Source organism: Scyliorhinus canicula, chromosome 3 (assembly GCF_902713615.1).
Source record: "Scyliorhinus canicula chromosome 3, sScyCan1.1, whole genome shotgun sequence".
In the NCBI taxonomy this organism is placed as follows: Eukaryota; Metazoa; Chordata; class Chondrichthyes; order Carcharhiniformes; family Scyliorhinidae; genus Scyliorhinus; species Scyliorhinus canicula.
In genome coordinates this window covers 134,968,135-134,986,858 of record NC_052148.1, presented here as the reverse complement: position 1 = coordinate 134,986,858, position 18,724 = coordinate 134,968,135, and the positions used below count along the sequence as shown (strand labels likewise).

The 18,724-nt window shown below is 42.2% G+C and overlaps 1 protein-coding gene across 1 annotated transcript in view; it reads right to left on the bottom strand.

The window, feature by feature from the left end:
• The window catches only part of rfc1 (replication factor C (activator 1) 1), an 87,725-nt gene that overhangs the window by 14,867 nt on the left and 54,134 nt on the right, over positions 1–18,724 (bottom strand). Inside the window, 7 exon segments of the mRNA XM_038791398.1 lie at positions 1,250–1,404; positions 1,913–2,011; positions 4,579–4,674; positions 5,182–5,319; positions 7,615–7,700; positions 7,810–7,924; positions 15,064–15,173. Coding sequence (XP_038647326.1) covers positions 1,250–1,404; positions 1,913–2,011; positions 4,579–4,674; positions 5,182–5,319; positions 7,615–7,700; positions 7,810–7,924; positions 15,064–15,173 — 799 coding nt within the window.

Here is an 18,724-nt window from a genome sequence, read left to right as displayed (position 1 = left end):
TTGGGTAGAGGACAGGTGTGCGAGGTGTACGGGGTGGGGGGGGCAGCAAATCATATCCACAGGTTTTGGGCATGCCCGACGCGTAGGGGATTCTGGCAGGGTTTTGTAGATGTCATGTCCACGGTACTAAAAGCACAGGTGGTACCGAGTCTAGAGGTGGCGATCTTTGGAGCGTCAGAAGATCCGGGGGTCCAGGGGGAAGCGAGAGGCTGGCGCTTTGGCCTTTGCCTCTCTGGTAGCCCGGAGACAGATATTGCTAGCTTGGAGGGACTCGAGGCCCCCAAAATCAGAGACCTGGGTTAGCGACATGGCTGGGTTTCTCAGTCTTGAGAAAATCAAGTTCGCCTTAAGAGGGTCAACGCTCGGGTTCGTCCGGAGGGGGCAGCCGTTTATCGACTTCTTCGGGGAAAATTAACTGTCAGCAAAGGGAATAATCTAAAGGGGGGTAAGTTTGGCTATTTTCTGTTAAGGGTAGGAGGGACTTGTTAGGGATGGAAATGATGTACATACGACGTTTATATTTGGATTAGCTTTCTTTTCTGTTGTTACTGTTATTATTATAAAATTACAAATACCTTAATAAAATGTTCTTTTAAAAAAAAGTTAAGACACATAGGACAATTGCCATTATGAGTCGTGACATAGATTATATTAGCAGGTAGGTTATGTTGGAGCTGTACAAAGCTTTGGTTAGGCCACAGCTGGACTGTGTGCAGTTCTGGTCGCCTCACTAGAGAAAGGATGTGATTACACTGGAGAGGGTGCAGAGGAGATTCACCAGGGTATTGCTTGGGGTAGAGTATTTGAGCTATGAAGAGCGGCTGGATAGGTTCAGGTTGATTTATTTAGAGCAGAGAAGGCCAAGAGAGCACCTGATAGAGGTGTATAAGAATATGAGGGATATGGACACGGTGGATTGGAAGCAGCTGCTCACCCTAGTTGACGGGTAAATAACGAGGAGACATAATTTTAAAGTGAGGAACAGGAAGTTTAGAAGGGACTGGAGGGAAAAACGTTCACGGAGAGGGTGGTGGGAGTCTGGAATACACTGCCTGGGAGGGTAGTAGAGGTGGCAAACCTCACAACCTTTAATAAGTACGCGGATGAACACTTGTAATGTCACAACATTCAAGGCTATGGGTCAAATGCTGGAAAGTGGGACTCGTGCAGATTTAGTATAACTTTACAGGTTCAATGGGCCGAAGGGCCTTTTCTGTGCTGTATGGCTCGATAATACTCTGCTACTTACCCAGCAGCTGCTGGCTTCACATGCAGGTAGTTTTCTTGCACAAAAAGTGGTGCTATTGAGTAATCATGAAAGAAGAGGTCTGATTTGTCTATGAGACTCATGCGGGCAGTTTCCTCCCCAGCAGCAAACACTTTTCTCACAACATCAAAGGGGCCCTGGAATCAGGAGATCGACTTTTTTTGTAAGCACTGTTTATATAGATACTTTAATACAAGCAAAATGCTGCATTCATCTTAATGGAATATGATATTCAAAGGAACTTTCTTTAAACTTAAAGTTCAAGCCTTGTTTAAAACAATAGGATCACCACAAATCACCTACCCCGATTTAACACACTACTGTACTAAGCAAGACAAAGAGTTCAGTGTGATTTTCCAAAAGATCTATTGTTCTATTTATATCCTTCCCTTTTGCAATTGTTCCTGGGTGTACTCAGTACTGAATGCACTATATGGGAAATGCTCCACATTCCAGCTTTAAAATCAATTACTCAACAATAAATTAGACTCACCAAATTATGGTGAGCAAGAGCAAATATGTTCAATGAGGATACAAATTCATGGATGTTGGAGGAAAGCCTAAAACCTCACGAAAAATAATTCTATTTTGATAAAACATTATAGTGCAACAATAAGGAACAAATTATCATCTAAATGACCTCACCATTTTAATATCTTTTCTGGTCTTGCTGCCATTTTCTTTCGCCTGATCGTAAGTCAAAGTCTTGTTTTCCACACACCACATACTGAGATTATGCAGAACCTAGAAAATGTGGAAATGAAAGACATAAAAGTTACAAACTGTGTATATGCGGGGTTCTTGATGGTTTTGTTGGCAGAATAAAGTATAAGGAAACACTTTAAACAGTTCAAGGGTCCCATTTCAGAATAGAAACAGCATTCTGAGGAGTTCCTCCACGCATTAGTGCTATGGAACGCACCACAACTAAGCACATGGTCCTCGTCTCCCAAATCTTGCTAACGTGTCCCAATTACCTTCCATTATGAGCTGAAGGAGGGATTGATTTTTTGGTACCATTTCCAGTTGCCATGGATCAGATCTTTAGGAACAGTGATGATAGCAGCACAATGAGGGAGCGAGGGAGGATGAGGAAGGCAACATCTGCTCTTTTATTTTTAATGCAACGTTGAGAGAGAAGATAGTGGAGTATTTTCCATCAAATAACCCCAACAATAAAGCCACTACAGGACAGTAATATCCACGTTTTTAATCAGATTACATCATTACCAATGCTATTGGTTCAGTATACCCAGTTGCCGTGAAACGAGTGGATCGCCCAATGCCATGAAACGAATACGAGTGGATCGCCCAAGATACCAGTCTACAATTTGTCTGGGTGCCCAAGACAGACTCTACATTCAGAAAGTAATGACAGGAAAGCAGGGAAGTAAATTAATTGAAGTTAGCAATAAACAAGGAATCTGCACTGTTAGAAGAGCAAGAGATCAGGTGTCCAGATACACAAATCACAAAGCTGACGACACACAGTTACAAAAAAAAAAATCAAAAAAAGCCAATAGTATTCATTAAGACGGTTGGAAAAAAAAGGGGGCGACAAAAGTAAGATCCTGTGGTAAGAGCCCTGATGAGACCACTTCTGGAATGCTGCATCAGTTTTGAGCATCGCAAATCAAAATGATCAATATTGGCCTTATGTAGCAGGGAAAATGGAGGAAAATGGGGTACACATGGGACAGCAGGGAAGGGAATGCCTAGAAAGGGTTAACCTGACAATCTCTAACACCCAAAATGTGGACAAACGCAAACATATTTCAGGTAGCACATTTCATAGCCTACAAATCGAAAATGCTCAGCCTGGCTCCTGAATGTCTGGAAAGGACATTGTGCACCCACCCATATACATGTATCAGGGAAACAGGGAACTCCCCAACTCATTATGGGCTGATTGTCTAAAGGACATTCCTTTGTATTGACACAAGATGTGCCCACTGAACGATTAAAAGTAGTGTGCCAGACAATGTATCCACGTCATCTAATCAGGGAAATGACTGCAACCTAATCAAACTACCGGTATCGATAATCAATTGTACTGAAGTACTCTGAATTACCTTGCATTCTTTTGAATTAGTCCGGACTATCCAAAACTGTACAAGATGTGTAAGACAGCTTCATGGGCCAGAGCGACTTGGACCGAGCTGTAGTTAAGGCAGCTGAGTTTTAGGTCTCCCACATGCATGTGGCAAATAAAGCTGTTTTGTTAGTTTCATATGGTCCGAAGAACTCGACTCATTTAATTCCGCTAGCACTTTGGTTTGGCATGGATTCACCAGAATAGAGAATTAGGACAGATAGCATAAACCTGCTTTGTATTCCCTTGAGCACAAAAGTTTGATCAGTGATCTGATCGAGGTGTTTAAATTATTGTTAACAATCTGATGGGGGTAGATACACAGAACAGTTTTCTCTGGTAAGGAGATCTCTACAAGAGGGCATAAGCTGGGCTGGTTTAGCACAGGGCTAAATAGTTGGCTTTAAAAGCAGGCCAAGGCAGGCCAGCAGCACAGATTCAATTCCCGTACCAGCCTCCCCGAACAGGCGCCAGAATGTGGCGATTAGGGGCTTTTCACAGTAACTTCATTTGAAGCCTACTTGTGACAATAAGCAATTTTCATTCATTCAAGCTCATAATTACAGATGCAGCAGACCTGCTGAGATTTTCCAGCATTTTCTCTTTAGTTTCAGATTCCAGCATCCACAGTAATTTGCTTTTAGCTCATAATTAATGCTAGACTATCGAAGGAGTGAAATCAGGAAACTCTCCCTCCCCAAGACCAAGATTGATTAATTTTTATTAGGTATGGGTGTCAAGGGATACAGGGCAACAGTTGGGAAATGGGAGTTGAGGCACAGATTCGCTATGATCTGGCTCCTTTGCGAAACTTGTTCATGAGGTTGTATGTTCAACTCTTGCTCCAATTTACATCTGCACAAGCTAGTTCAATGATCCTCAGCTGTGACTCCAAGCTTCTTTTTGAAGAGGAGTCTGCCTTTGTTTTACACCTTTCAACATCTTGTTTCTTCCCATTTTCAGTTAATTCTGGGAATAATATACAAGGTGAGGTTTTTGCAACTGTTATAACAGCAACATGCACTGTGTAGTAAGCAGTTAAATAATATTGAAAACAACGTCAAAAGGGAGAGAGGCAATAATTAGCAACAAGTCTAGTAAAAGATTTTCAAATTGAGGTGACGAGGAGATGACTGCAAATCGGCATCTCTGTAACCCATCATATCACAGGTATTTCACCGTTAACTCTAGCTCTGTGCCAAAATTTCAGTTCACTAACCTGTCTGATATCCTGATTGGCTGCAAGTATAATTTCATTCATAGCTGGTGGGGGAATCTTCAAGCCTTCTTTAAAAGCAACAGTCATCATTGCGCCCTGAAAAAAAGCAGCTTACAGAAGTTATCAGAGATGACACAGACCATGACATGATTAGTATTTTCAGTATTGTTTGTTGGTGTTTGTAGACGGCTGTAAGCTGCTACAAAGTAAATGTTTTGTGAAATATAATACCGCCGTTGTCAATTTACTATACACAATTGATAAAATAGCCAGGTCTATACAGTCCATCAAACACAATGTTAACTAATTCCCAGCCCTCAACTCTCCCAATGTTTGTATCTAAGCACGTACGTGAGGCAGAAGTTACATCCCGTTTTCCTCCCAACACGGCAAGAGCGGACAAAACATTGGAAGAATGGGAGGTGGAGAGACTTTGGAAGCATGATTTATGCAAAAGCGGCCATATTTGGGTGGTTAAATAATTTAACTTATAGTTGCTGTCTTCGTGGAAGTGCAAACTTTCCACAGATTTAAAGAACCAGGAAACCACGCAGTAGCAAATCATCATTTGACACAACAGATGGACAACTATTCGAGTCCCACCTTGATTTGTTCGACTCGAGGCCGCTGGAAACGGAGGTCAAAGCAGTAATTGGCTAATGAGCGGATCTTGGGATGGTTTCGGTCATTGCACATACAGATGATAGGAATCTTGGTTTGTTTAATGAGAGAAATCAGTTCCTGAAAAAGAACAAAAATACATCCAACATTTACAAAGAAGCTACTTTAATGTGATTAGGCACTCTGAACCTTTCTTAATAAGACTGAGAGGAGAGAAGGAACTAGGGAGACAGTGATATAGTCATCATGTCACTCGGCCTGCAATCCAGAGTCCCAGGCTAATCTTCTAAGGACATGGTGTAGGGAAATTCATGTTCAACAATTAGTTTGTAGACTAATTATACTTTTATTACTTGATCACTCCACATCAATTAACCCATTACATTCTGTTTAATTGTAATCAATGTAGGACACTATTACTACGTGACTGCCATTTGTGCCGTTGCATCATTACTTGACAATTGAATAATACGACATATCAAAGTTATGCTTGCATGGTTTATTTGCAGGCTATTGGTGTGAATTGGTCCTGGTCAAAGACGACCAAATCTGGAATAGTTGTACTTCCCAGCAAAGACTTCAAACCTTCAGTCTTGCATCCTAAATTAGTTTAGTCTTTTAACATGTAGTGCCTTAAAAAGCAGTCACTTTCTTTCAACTTATAAGTTTATGTATGTATTTGATTCTCTGTAAGCTCAAGAACTAAGCTGCAATTAGTTTTGCAAGTAGTTTTTTCTTGTTACTTATGAACATGCGTCAATTAAATTATCCTGCTGTATTAGTGTATCTTGATACCTCAGAATCATAGAATCCCGACAGTGCAGAAGGCCCATCGCATCTGCACCGACCGTTGGAAAGAACATCCTACCCCCCCATAATCCAGTAACCCCACCTAACCTTTTGGATACAATGGGGCAATTTAGCATTGCCAATCCACCTAACCTGCACATCTCTGGACCGTGGGAGGAAACCCACGCAGACACGGGGAGAACGTGCAGACTCCACACAGTCACCCGAGGCAGGAATTGAACTCAGGCCCCTGGCGCTGTGAGGCAGCAGTGCTAACCACTGTGCCACCCTTATTTTTGCACACCAACTGTCTTTATGCACTAATTTCATACAGGCTTTCAGTAGATTTTATATTTGAAATACCTGCATTAGTTTTAAGACTGTGTACCACTTTCTATTTGTTTTTAGAATTAACTTGTACCAAGCGCCAAGTCACTCTAGAAATCCACACCCAAACAGCTCTTCCAGCAAAAGCACGTTAAACACCAGTTTGAAATGAGAATTCTCCAGTAGGTGCAATTTTTTTTCTTAATTCTTTCATGAGATGTGGGCTTTGCTGACAGCAGCAGCATCTGTTGCCTGCCCCTCATTGCCTTTGAACAGAGTGGTTTGCTAGGCCAGTTCGGAGGGTAGTTAGGAGTCAATCACATTGTCCTGGGTCTGGAGTCACATGGAGACAGGTTTCTTTTCCTAAAGGACATTAGTGAACCACTACTGAGACTAGCTTTCAATTCTGGATTGACAAACATAAGAATGAAGGGTAGGCCACTCAGCCCCTCGAGCCTGTTCCGCTATTCAATAAGATGAAATGAAAATCGCTTATTGTCACGAGTAGGCTTCAATGAAGTTACTGTGAAAAGCCCCAAGTCGCCACATTCCGGCGCCTGTCCGGGGAGGCTGGTACGGGAATTGAACCATGCTGCTGGCCTGCTTGGTCTGCTTTAAAAGCCAGCGATTTAGCTGAGCGAGCTAAACCAGCCCCTTTTTGCGGCTGATCTGATTGTAACCTCAACCTCACATTTTTGACTACCCCGATTTTCCTCTGGGTGATCCAGATTTCTCCCACAAGTCCTAAAAGACGCGCTTGTTAGGTGAATTGGACATTCTGAATTCTCCCTCCAGGTGCCGGAGTGTGGTGACTAGGGGATTTTTAAAGTAACTTCATTGCAGTGTTAATGTAAGCCTACTTGTGACACTAATAAAAGATTATTATTATAACTGTTCATCCCCTTGCTACCGAAGAGCCGATCTAGCTCTGCATTAAATATATTCAAAAATCTGTTTCCACTGCCTTGTCTGTGAGGGAGTTTCCAAAGACTCAACCCTCTGAAGAAAAGATGTCTACTCATCTCCATCTTAAACAAGTGACCCCTTGTTCTAGATTCTCTGTCAAGAGGAAACATCCTCTCCCCAGTGCACCTTTGGGGTATCCCCTTGTTACACTACCCTGGAGGTCAGACTTTGCAGCCCAATATTGTATTGTTGGAAACACCATCCTGCAAAAAGAATGATAAGCCACCAAGTGCTCATACATAAACAAGATGTGACATTTCATTTAGAGTTCCCTGGTTAAATGTTATTTCAACAAATAAACTTCTATACTAAATGAAGCAGGCAAACTGTTACCTGTATCCCTCCCCTGTCCTCATTGCCAGCCATGCCATCCACCTCATCCATGAGTAGTAGGTGTTTGGTGCTTACAAATGAAGCTCCTGAAAGGTAAAACGTAATTCAAAACTGTGGAGAAAAATCTTGCCGAACTGTACCAGCTGTGCACTGGCAAAATTGATCTGGACCCACTACACACATGTAAGCACCTACCAGAGTAGAATCCTTTGATGCTGGTGTTGTCCAGCGACTCTGCTATCACGGCCTTTAGTGTGTTTTTGCTGCGAGTGTCACTGGCGTTGAGTTCAACATAGCTGAACCCTAGATCCTTCCAGAATAAAAGATGCAACTTTGTCAACATTGCTTTAGAAAGTGTTATGTGAAAGGAAATCCCAATGAATGATCAAGGCTCTTGTTGAAGGACATCACCAAATTCAAAAAAAGTAGAGAGAAAGCTAGGCAAATAAAGAAACAGGGGCTAGGTGACACCAAACTGGGATTGAGGGGGTTTTGTCTAAATTGAAATACTAAGAAAGTAAGTTCCTCTGTTCAGATACAAACTATCAACTGGTGCATCTGATGAGTGCAAGATATTACATTAACTTTAACAACTTACTTATATAGTGCCTTTTATGTAATGAAGAGTCCAAGATGCTTCACAGAGGCATTACAAAACAATGAAGACAAGCTTCAAAAGGAGCTGTTAGATCAGGTGACCAAATGCTTGGTCAAAGAGATAGGATGTTGAGGAGAGTCTTGATGGAGGAAAGCGAGGTAGAGGCAGAGGGGTAACGAGGGTTGCCTAGGCAACTGAAGGGACAACCACCAATGGCAGAGAAATTAAACAGACAATGGGATCTGGTGTAAGTTATGAGATGTGTTTTGGATGACCTCAAGTTTGTGGAGGGCAAGATGTAGAAAACCAGCCAGGATTGTGTTGGAACAGTCAAGTCTAGAGGTAATGAAGACATGAATGAAGGTTTCAGCAGCAGGTTATCGGAGATAGTGGCGAGGTCAAACAATATCAGGGAGGGAGGCAGAAAACAGGAAACTAAAGGCCAGTTAGCTTGATGTCGGTTATGGGGAAGGTGTTAGAATCGATCATTAAAGAGTTTACCAGCTGGCATTTAGGAAAACTCAAGTCAATCAGGCAGAGTCGGCATTGTGGTGATATGCACAGTGTAAATACACAAGGGGTTAATGTAAATACACGTTAACTAGATAGACACTAGAGGGAGCAGAGACATGACCCACATTCAACCAATAGACCAGTAAGAACACACGCACGCGCACACACATACAGGTGACACTACCACAGGAGGGCATTACACCAACCCATATAAAAGGACACAGCACACATGATCTTTCTCTTTCCAGTGGAGACACTTAGTGAGTACAGACAGGGTTAATTTGAAACACATCACACCCACCACTTGGATTGTAGTAGACTGGTTTGTCAGTCTCAGTAGCTATAGCAGGATTAACAGGAGAGTTGAATCCAAATAGGAGAATCGTTACCAGTTTAATAAATGTGTTAAAGCTATCTCCAAGTCTGAACCTTCCTTTGTCAGAGTGCACATCAAGGAAGCAGCTTATGCTACATCAAGAGCATAACAAAACAGGCATGGCTTTATGAAAAGGAAATCATGATGAGCAATTTATTTCAGTTCTTTGAAGGAGTAACATGCGCTGTGGATAAAGGAGAGGCTGTAGATTATACTTGGATTTCCAGAAGGCATCTGGTGAGGTGCCACATCAAAGGTTTTGCAGAAAATAAAAGTTCATGATGTTGGGGTAAATTATTAGTATGGATAGAAGATTGGCTGGCAGATAGAAAACCGTATGCATAAATGGATCTTTGCCTCATTGGTAGACTATGATAAGTGGAGTCCCACAGGGGTCTGTGCTAGGGCCTCAACCTTTTACAACTTCTATTAATGACTTAGATGAGGGGAGCAGATCCATGTTAGCTAAATTTCCAGACAGCACAAGATAGGTAAGAAAGTATGAGAAGACACAAGGAGACTGAGAACAGATATAGATAGTCCAATGAGTGGGCCAAATATAGATTGAGTGGGAAAATGTGAAGTTGTTCACTTAGGCTGCAAGAATAAAAAAAGCAGAGTATTAACTTGAATAGAGAAGGAATGCAGAATTTCAAGGTGCAGAGGAATCTGGATATTCTAGCACAAGTCGCAAAAAGCTAGTAAGCAGGTACAGCATGCAATCCAGGCTAATGAAGGATGTTATGCTTCAGTAATACAGGGCACTGGCGAGACTACATCTTGAATACGGTGTTCAGTTTTGGTCTCCCATTTAAAGAGGATGTAAATGTATTATGTATTTATGTATTTTCTTTTCTTTCATGTACTAAATGATCTGTTTGAGCTGCATGCAGAGAAATACTTTTCACTATACTTCGCTACACGTGACAATAAACAAATCCAATCAGAGCGTTTGAAGGCAGTTCAGAGGAAGTTTACTGGATTGATATCTGGAATGAGTAAGTTGTCTTAAGAGGAAAGATTAGACGGGTTGGGCTCGTTGCCACTGGAGTTTAGAAGAGTGAGGGACGACTTGATTGAAGTACAAGATCCGGAATGGTCTTGACATGGTGGAGATGGAAAGGATCGTTTAGTCTTTTGGCGAGTCCAGAACTAGGGGGCACTATTTTAAAATTAGTGGTTGCCCTTATGGGAAAGCAAAAAGGATAATTTTTTTCTCTGAAGATTTGAGACTTCGGAACGCTCTGCCTCAGAAGGCGGTGGAAGCGGGATTTATTTTTAAGGCCGAGATAGATGATTCATTCCCTGGCCGAAAAATCAATGGTAATCAGAAGTAGATGGGGGCGTGGAACTTAAAACACAAACAGATCAGTCATGATTTAACTGAATAGCAGAGCAGGCTCAAGGGGCCAATTGGCCTACGCCTGCTTCGTACGTTTGTCTGGTGTTACGGAAGTGGAAATAGGCAATCTTTGTGTTTGCACAAATACAATATCGGTAGCTCATCTCAGGGTCAAATCTGACACCAAGATTGCAAACAGACTGGCTTAAGAGCGGTCAGAATTTGGAATGGATATAGAAAACAATAGCTTCAGTCTGCTAATATTTAACTGAAGGAAATTTCTGCTCATCTAGTATTGTAGTTGGATAAGCAGTCTGATAAGGGCAGCGTGGTAGCATAGTGGTTAGCACTATGCCTTCACAGCGCCAGGGTCCCAGGTTTGATTCCCTGCTGGGTCACTGTCTGTGCGGAGTCTGCACGGCTTTCCTCCGGGTGCTCCGGTTTCTTCCCACAAGTCTTGAAAGATGTGGTATTAGGTAATTTGGGACATTCTGAATTCTCCCTGTGTACCCAAACAGGCGCCAGAATGTGGCGACATGGGGCTTTTCACAGTAACTTCATTGCACTATTAATGTAAGCCTACTTATGACAATAAAGATTATTATTATATGTTTTTAAAAGTGAAAGAGTTGAGGGAAGTGGTGGTACGGCAAAGCTTGGTGTTATCAGGGTACACATGAAACTTGTGCTTTGCATTCAGATGATGTTGCCGAGGGACAGGATGTAAATGCGAAATAGGAAGGGCTAAGAATAGATCCTGAGAAATACCTACAGAAGCAGTGCAGGAGCAGGAAGAAAAGCCATTGCAAGTGATTCTCAAGCTACCTGCATTATAGCAACTCAGTTCATTATCAGGCATTTTCTGAGATCACCGTGCGATGAGATGTTTTGTAAAGTTTACATACATACATTTCATTTTGGATGGATGCATTCAATGTACAATCCAATTGATACTATTCCCTGGAATACCAAAATTAGCTTAGGCTCTGGTTTCAGAACTAGAGCTTCAAATTCTTCTCTGCTCCAAGGAGGAGATGATTAATCGTTTAATATCATGAGGGATTTGGATAAAGCAAATAAGAAGAAAATGTTTTCAGTAGCTGGACGGGAGAGATTTCAGGAAATTGGTGATGAAACAGAGGCAACAGGAGGGAAAATATATATTGTGCCAACGATTTGGACAGCACCACCTGACAGTGATATAGATTCAATAGTAGCCTTTAATAGGGAATTGGATAAATATTTAGAGGAAGTATTACAGGGATATGGGGAAAAGCTAACCATGGGTCTGAGTGTTCTCAGAAGAGCCGTTGCAGACTCAATGGACCTCCCCCTGTGCTGTACTATTCTATAATTCTAAAAGTCACAGAATTCTGATGAGGCACAGCAATGGGTAATGGTGACAACAGGACATGCCAATACCTTTCTTTGTCCATTTTCAGCACAAAGCTTTCTTCTTAGATATATTTACTCTTGCTTGGGGTACAATTCCACAGGCTCCAATGGCACTCTAATACCTCACTCAAAAGGCCATTCTTCACCAGAGCCTTAATCAGGATTGCTGGCAGGTTAATTCGCTGAAGGAAGCATTACAGGCCAGTCATTTTCTGTCCTCACCCACCTGTGCAGCTCAACTCATTAGGTTAAATACACTTTTCCACCAAGAGAATGGTGTTATATTAATTTTAACCCGTTTGATCTTGGTTAGATTTATGCTCCAGTATTTAAAAGCAGCATTTTCCCATGCAATTAAAATGCAAACAGGATGCGGCTTGGAAAAAATGAACTCTCGGAAACGTCTGTCACAGTGATTCTTACAGATGAATAATAATTCTATATTATGAAACATAGCAATGTGCCAAGTAAAACAATGATGTTGGTATAATGTCCAAGTTTCTGACACAAACATCCAGTACTATGGTGGTGGGCACATGAAGATTTCAAAAGCCTTCACCTCAGGATGTCCTATGTCCTAGGAGTCCTTTTTTTTATTACCAATGCTCATGTGAATTGGTACTGAAACATTTAAGACTTGAGTTAGGTGATGATACTGCCAATCTCCAGGAGCTTCTAAGAGAGTATGGCAAGATAAGGAGAACTGGAGCTCCTACTGTAGTCTGGCCAGGTCAAACCTGAAGTGCTATGTACAACTCTGGGCACCACTGGAAGCCATATAGGCTATACATATGTGCAGAGGAGAGTAGTGAGGGAAACATTTTTTTTTTTTTTTAAAAGAAGAGTTTTGGTGCAAGTGCTCCTGCCACAGAATCAATGAAAATCAATGAAATTGACCTATTAAGGTATTGTGTCAGTTGTGGCCGAGTTGGCAGCACTCTCACAGCTGTCAGAAAGTTGTGGATCAAGTCCAATCCAGGACTTGCACACAAAAATCAAGTCTGACACTCCATTGTCGTGCTGATGGAGGCAACACTATTGGAGGTGTCGTGTTTCAGATAAAAGTTAAACCAAGGCCCCAATCGTTCTTTCAGGTGGATATTAAAAACCCCCCGCAGCAGGATTAGAGAAAGAAACTTGTCCCCTTGGCCTGACCAGTAATTGTCCCTCAATCAATGTCACAGAAATAGATCATCTGGTATCATATTGCTGTTTGCGGAAGCTTACTGTGTGCAAAATTAGCTGCAGCATTCCCTACATTACAACAGTGAATACACTTCAAATATACTTCATTGGCAATAAAGAGCCCGAGATGTCCTGTGGAAATGAAAGATGCTATAATGCAAGGTTTTCTATTTTCCCCCCAAAAAAGAGACATCTCAGATGGTGCCCAATAATAAAATATGCCCATGATATTCAACGAGAATAGAAAGAAATTCACATTAATAGTATTTACTCATGCTGCAGACCAAATAAGAAAGGCAAGAGAGGGTAATTAAAGGTTGTTACGAGAAGGCTCTATTGTGGGATGGGTTTTCGCAGAGAAGATGTACAGAAATGGGGGTAGGGGAGGTTTGGCATTCTGGAAGAATCAGATCAAATGATCTGAAGAACTTACTTTATAAGAACCTAGCGATAAAATCTGCAGTTAGTATCTCAGCTTGAACATAATTATCTTCTCCAAAACGCAATGCACTGTCCTAACGCTTGCTCAGGAAAGAAACAAATTAAGCAGGGACTTGAGAGTGCAACAAGAGTAAAAAGAGGCGGGAGAGAAAGCAATAATTATAGGGGAACAGATGTTGCTGAAGCTACGGGCGTGACACCAGAATGGTATGCTGCCTCTCTGGGGCAAGGATCAATCATGTCACTTAGTGGCTGGGAGAATGCCTGCGTGCAGGCATAGGCAGACAATGCAGATGAATACATTGCTGTAGATAGTGTAGGAGAGAAGAACTAACGTCCTGTCTCCAACCAATGCTGCCAGACCTTTGAATATTTCCAGCATTTGCAGCAATTTAGTTTTGGATAGGCGAGGGTTGTTCCCTTTGGACAGAGTAGACTGCGGGAGATTTAATTAACAAGTACAAATTATATGGGCTTAGACAGAGTGGATAGAAAGGGCCTAGTTCCCTCAGCAGAGGGTCAATAACCAGGGGCACAGATTTAAATACTTGGCAAAGAATTAGCGAGTCGAGCAGCATTTTTAACCCAGAGGATGGCAAGGGTCTGGAACTCATTTCCTGAAAGAGTGGAAATGGCAATGAAGCTTCTGCATTTAAGAAATACTTGGATATTCACTTCAAATTCTCTAACCTACTTGCTAGTGACCAAGAGTTTAAAAGTGAGATTCGTTTGGATTGTTCTTTTTCAGCTGGCGTGGACATGATGGGCTAAAAGTCCTTCTTCTGTACTATGGATTTCCAATGTTTCTAATGTCAAATCCAGTATTATTTCCAAAATACAAGATTATTGAATGTGAAATTTGATCAATGTTTCTGCTGAGTGCTGTTCGGTTGATTGCACAAAGTGATTATAAATATAGATCAATATTTTTACAATTTCTCTATTATGCCTGTCTAGTCAGTGCTCCGAATTATCCATTAATTTAGTATTGTGCATTACGGGGGCGGGGGGGGGGGGGGGAGCAGACATTAATACAAAGACTGCCTAGTTCTCATTGTGACATCTTTACAACCGAAGATAAAAGTGCAGAGAGAATTGGAAATTGTGACAATTATGTTTCAACATTAAGAACATTAATTGCACTCAATGTTGGTGCATTAATCCATTGCTGCATTCACATTCAATAATCCATTGCTGCATTTAAAATGTGGCAGAAAGCTGCAGCATTGTAAGTCAGTCAATCATTCAGTGCTGTCCTTTACACTGCCTGGGTGAAATTGCTGTACCTTCTCTCAGGAGAGTTGTGTGCACCCAGCTTTTCTTCCAGCAATTAAAGTGTAAACACTTACGAATGCGAGCAACAAGATCAGTGCTATAAAAATAAATGAACTGCAGGTGGCTTTAAAGGTGGAAGTCCAAGTGGCTGATTGATACTGCCTAAATCATAGCTGGGATAAGTAATAAAGATGACTTACTTGATATCAAGTTGCATCTTTCTGGATTTATAACACAACTTTATTAGTGCAAACCTCAAAAACTACACCACATGTTAATCATGGAAGGGAAAGACATTTTATTCTAGTACTGATGTGGTCTTACCTTACAGACTAGAGTGGCTGTGGTTGTTTTACCTACACCAGGAGGACCAGACAGCAGAGCAGCTTTGAAACTTGAACCATCGTCCTTCCCACCATATTTAGCAAATTTCACTGCACAAAGAGACATTGAAAAGTAATTTTATGCTATGTATTATAAAGCTAAAACAGTACAAAATTTATTACCAAGAGAAAGCATTCAAAGGATATTTTTGTACATTGTAAGTGACCTTGAGATTCCCTCATTAGTCATTATTTGGTGATTCACTGCACTACTGGGCCCTATAGCGGTCAAAAGAACTACTGGGGAGATCAGTAGATTTTTTTTTTTTAAGTGGCATGATCTGCATTTTCAAAAGAGTTGCTGGAAGTAGATTCAATCATTTTCAAAAATGAATTTGAAATATAATTGTATGGTATGGGAAAGAGGTAAGAGAGTGGGACTGATAGAGTAACTCGTTCAAAGAGCCAGCACAGACATGGACTGACTGGCCTCTTTCTGTGCTACTCTATGTTATTATGCATGCCTATCGTAAACCATTATACTGAGAGAACTAAAATTAAGCTTTAAAAATTAAGCTTCTGTAAAATAAATGAACCAAGTAAAAGGTTAGATTCTGATGGCAGTTTGATTCCAAGGACCTAAAACAAAAGTACTTCAAATGGAGAAATAAAATTCTGATTCGGAGGGCGTAACTGTTCTGAGATGATCAGTAAGATAGTTGAAACCACGTGACAGTTGCGCTCATGAGAAATGGAAGGAGTACCAACAAGCAAAATACCTCAAGGGTACCTTGATAAGGAAGAAAATGGAAGTAGTCAGGTCTTGAGTTTCAAAAAGATAACAATGCCACAAGAACAAGACATGACAAGTGGAATATTAAAGGCTGTCGAGGATATGGGAATGCTTCTACCCAACAGGGTATGCCAATGAAAGGCTGCAGGAGAAACAGCATCTGAAAAGAAGAGTGTGAGAGAGAGAAATATCCAGCGTGCCTGGTGGCAGCAGCTGTGGAGAGAGAATCAGAATTAACATTTCACCAGTAACATTCATCAGAACCTTCGAAAATGTTACTTTTCTTTCTGTCTCCACAGATGCTGCCAGACCAAGTATTTTCAGCATCTTTAATTTTTATTTCAAAAACCCAGATTAGTTTGCTGGTGACTTGGGTCTCGTAACATACGGCAACTGTCCCGAAAAGGCTAGTTGTACTTGGAACAGTAATTAAATAACACTGTACAGGAACACGTAGATTGTGGAGCAGGAAGAGTTGCTGCTGTGCCCGAGGGGCTGCCACATTTTGTCAATTTGCAGTTTGCTGCAAGAATTCTGCCATTGGTTTGCAATTGATGGCTGAAGACAGCACAAGGTCCAGGGAATAGAGAAAACGGAGAGTTCTAAAGGTCATTCTGAGGTGAGGTGCAGCAAATGAGTTCTCCTCGGTGAAGCAGTGGTTTGATCCTCTCTCCCTGCCACCCCACCATCTTAAGTAGAGTCGGCAGGCAGTTTCATACATGGGACGATTAACATACCTCTCCCAGATGAGGAAGGCAAGTCTATCCTCCATTAGCTGCTCCACGCATAAATGGTACAGCAAGCCGAGAAAAAACGTCTTTCATGTAAACAGTTGTATTTTGACTGCAAATAGTTTAGTCTCAGTTTTATTTCACAAATAGAAAGTAGCCTACATTCGTAGATAGATGATCTTCAGGTTTTTAAATGTTTTGAACGATATGGGGCTCTATCTTTCATTTCACCATGTTGCACGTTTACTAACTCTGCATACTTAAGTGGTGGCTACCAGCACTGTACCGTCAATTTCAATTTGCTTCAGATGAAAAACACCAAAATGGAAGTGCGAGTGTAAGAGCAAGTAATGGTTTCTCAATCTCAAACCCAAACCTGGGGAAATGACACACAAAGTGGGCCCATGCTGCTCAGTATCTTCCAGTTGCGACACAGATGTCTAGTTTTGCGCCCAGTCATTCACATGGTTAGGTAGTCTAGTCACTTGCACATCTTGTAGGCACTACAGTACCAGAACATTCCTACAATACCAGAATATTCCAAGTATTGCCAAGTCACGCGAATGGAGTATATTCCCTGACAATTTTAAACAGATGCTGCTCCTGTGTTTCCATGGAGAAATTCACAGAGGAGTTGTGACCCACAACAGAGGTCATGGACACAAAGCAGCAGGGTAGGTACATTCACTCCACGATTTAGATCAAGTATCAGGAGAATGCATCAGTGAAGCGCACAGGATAATTAAAAAAGGGGCAAGGGAGCTGGCAGAGAGGCAGGAATTAACTGGAGGTTAAACCTTTTTTTTAAAAATTTAGAATACCAATTCACTTCTTTTCCAATTAAGGGGCAATTTAGCGTGTCCAATCCACCTACCTCGCTACATCTTTGGGTTGTGGGGGTGAAACCCACGCAAACACAGGAAGAATGTGCAAACTACACACGGACAGTGACCCAGAGCTGGGATCGAACCTGGAACCTCGGCGCCATGAAACAGCAGTGCTAACCACTGCGCCACCGTGCTGTCCTAACTGGAGGGTAACCTAATGACCCCAGTAGCTTCCTCTCCTTTGACAGAGGTTGAGAATTTTCTTGGGAATGTCTTAAACAAGATCCAGCCTCCACGAGTTTGCTCTGTCTGAATACACCAAGCAGAGAAATGGGTGGGACTGTACCCTGATGGGGTACCTCACTGTAACAATGGGGGAGAAGAGAAGGGCGAGAGACACGGACGAGAAGAGAAAGTGAGTGTGAGAGAGGATAGTAATCTCGGACCACGCGCCCCATTGGCTGGAGATTTGGTTTAGATCAGGCAGGAGTAGAGGCCAGGGTAGAGGCTCTATCGGGGTTGTTGGCAGATGGAGGGTTTTGTGGGAAAGTGCAAGCTGTGATTAAGATTATATAGACGGGGAAGGGGCGGCAGCCACGTTTTGGAAGCACTAATCCAAGGCGAGATTATCTTGTTCAAGGCACAATGGATAGGGAAAGGAGGGAGGAATATGAACAGCTAATGAGCGAGACAGTGGAGGTAAATAGGGAGTACTTGAGGGCACCCCACACAGAGGAATTGGTGAGGAAGAAAAAATTACAGGGGCAATTTGATAGGCTGACAACAGGGAGGGCAGTAGGACGGCCTGCAAAGGGCAAGAAGGGTGCAGTACGAATACGGGGAGAAGGCGATGACGAATGTTAGCGCAACAGCTACGGAGGCAGGCCACGTCCAGGGAAATATTGAAGATACGGACTGCGAGAGGGGTGTGGTGTCGGAGCCGGGAGATATAAACGAGGGCTATTATAAGGAGCTGTACAAGGTGGGCCCGGGGGGTTTTAAGAGGGGACATGCGGTTCTTAGATGGAGGAAGAGAAGAGGCAAGCGCTAGAGGAGCCCTTGGGGCTGAGGGAGATATTGGACAGTATAAGGGTATGAAGTCGGGGAAGGCCCCGGGGCCCAATGGCTACCTGGCGGAAATTTATGAGGAGTTCACGACAGACCTGGCACCACATCCCTTGGGGGCGATTAATGAGGCTTCGTAGAACGGGGAGTTGCCGGAGACAATGACGCAGGCAACAATCACATTAATACCAAAAAAGAGGAAAGACCCGTTGTAATGTGGGTCGCATAGGCCCATATCGTTGTTAA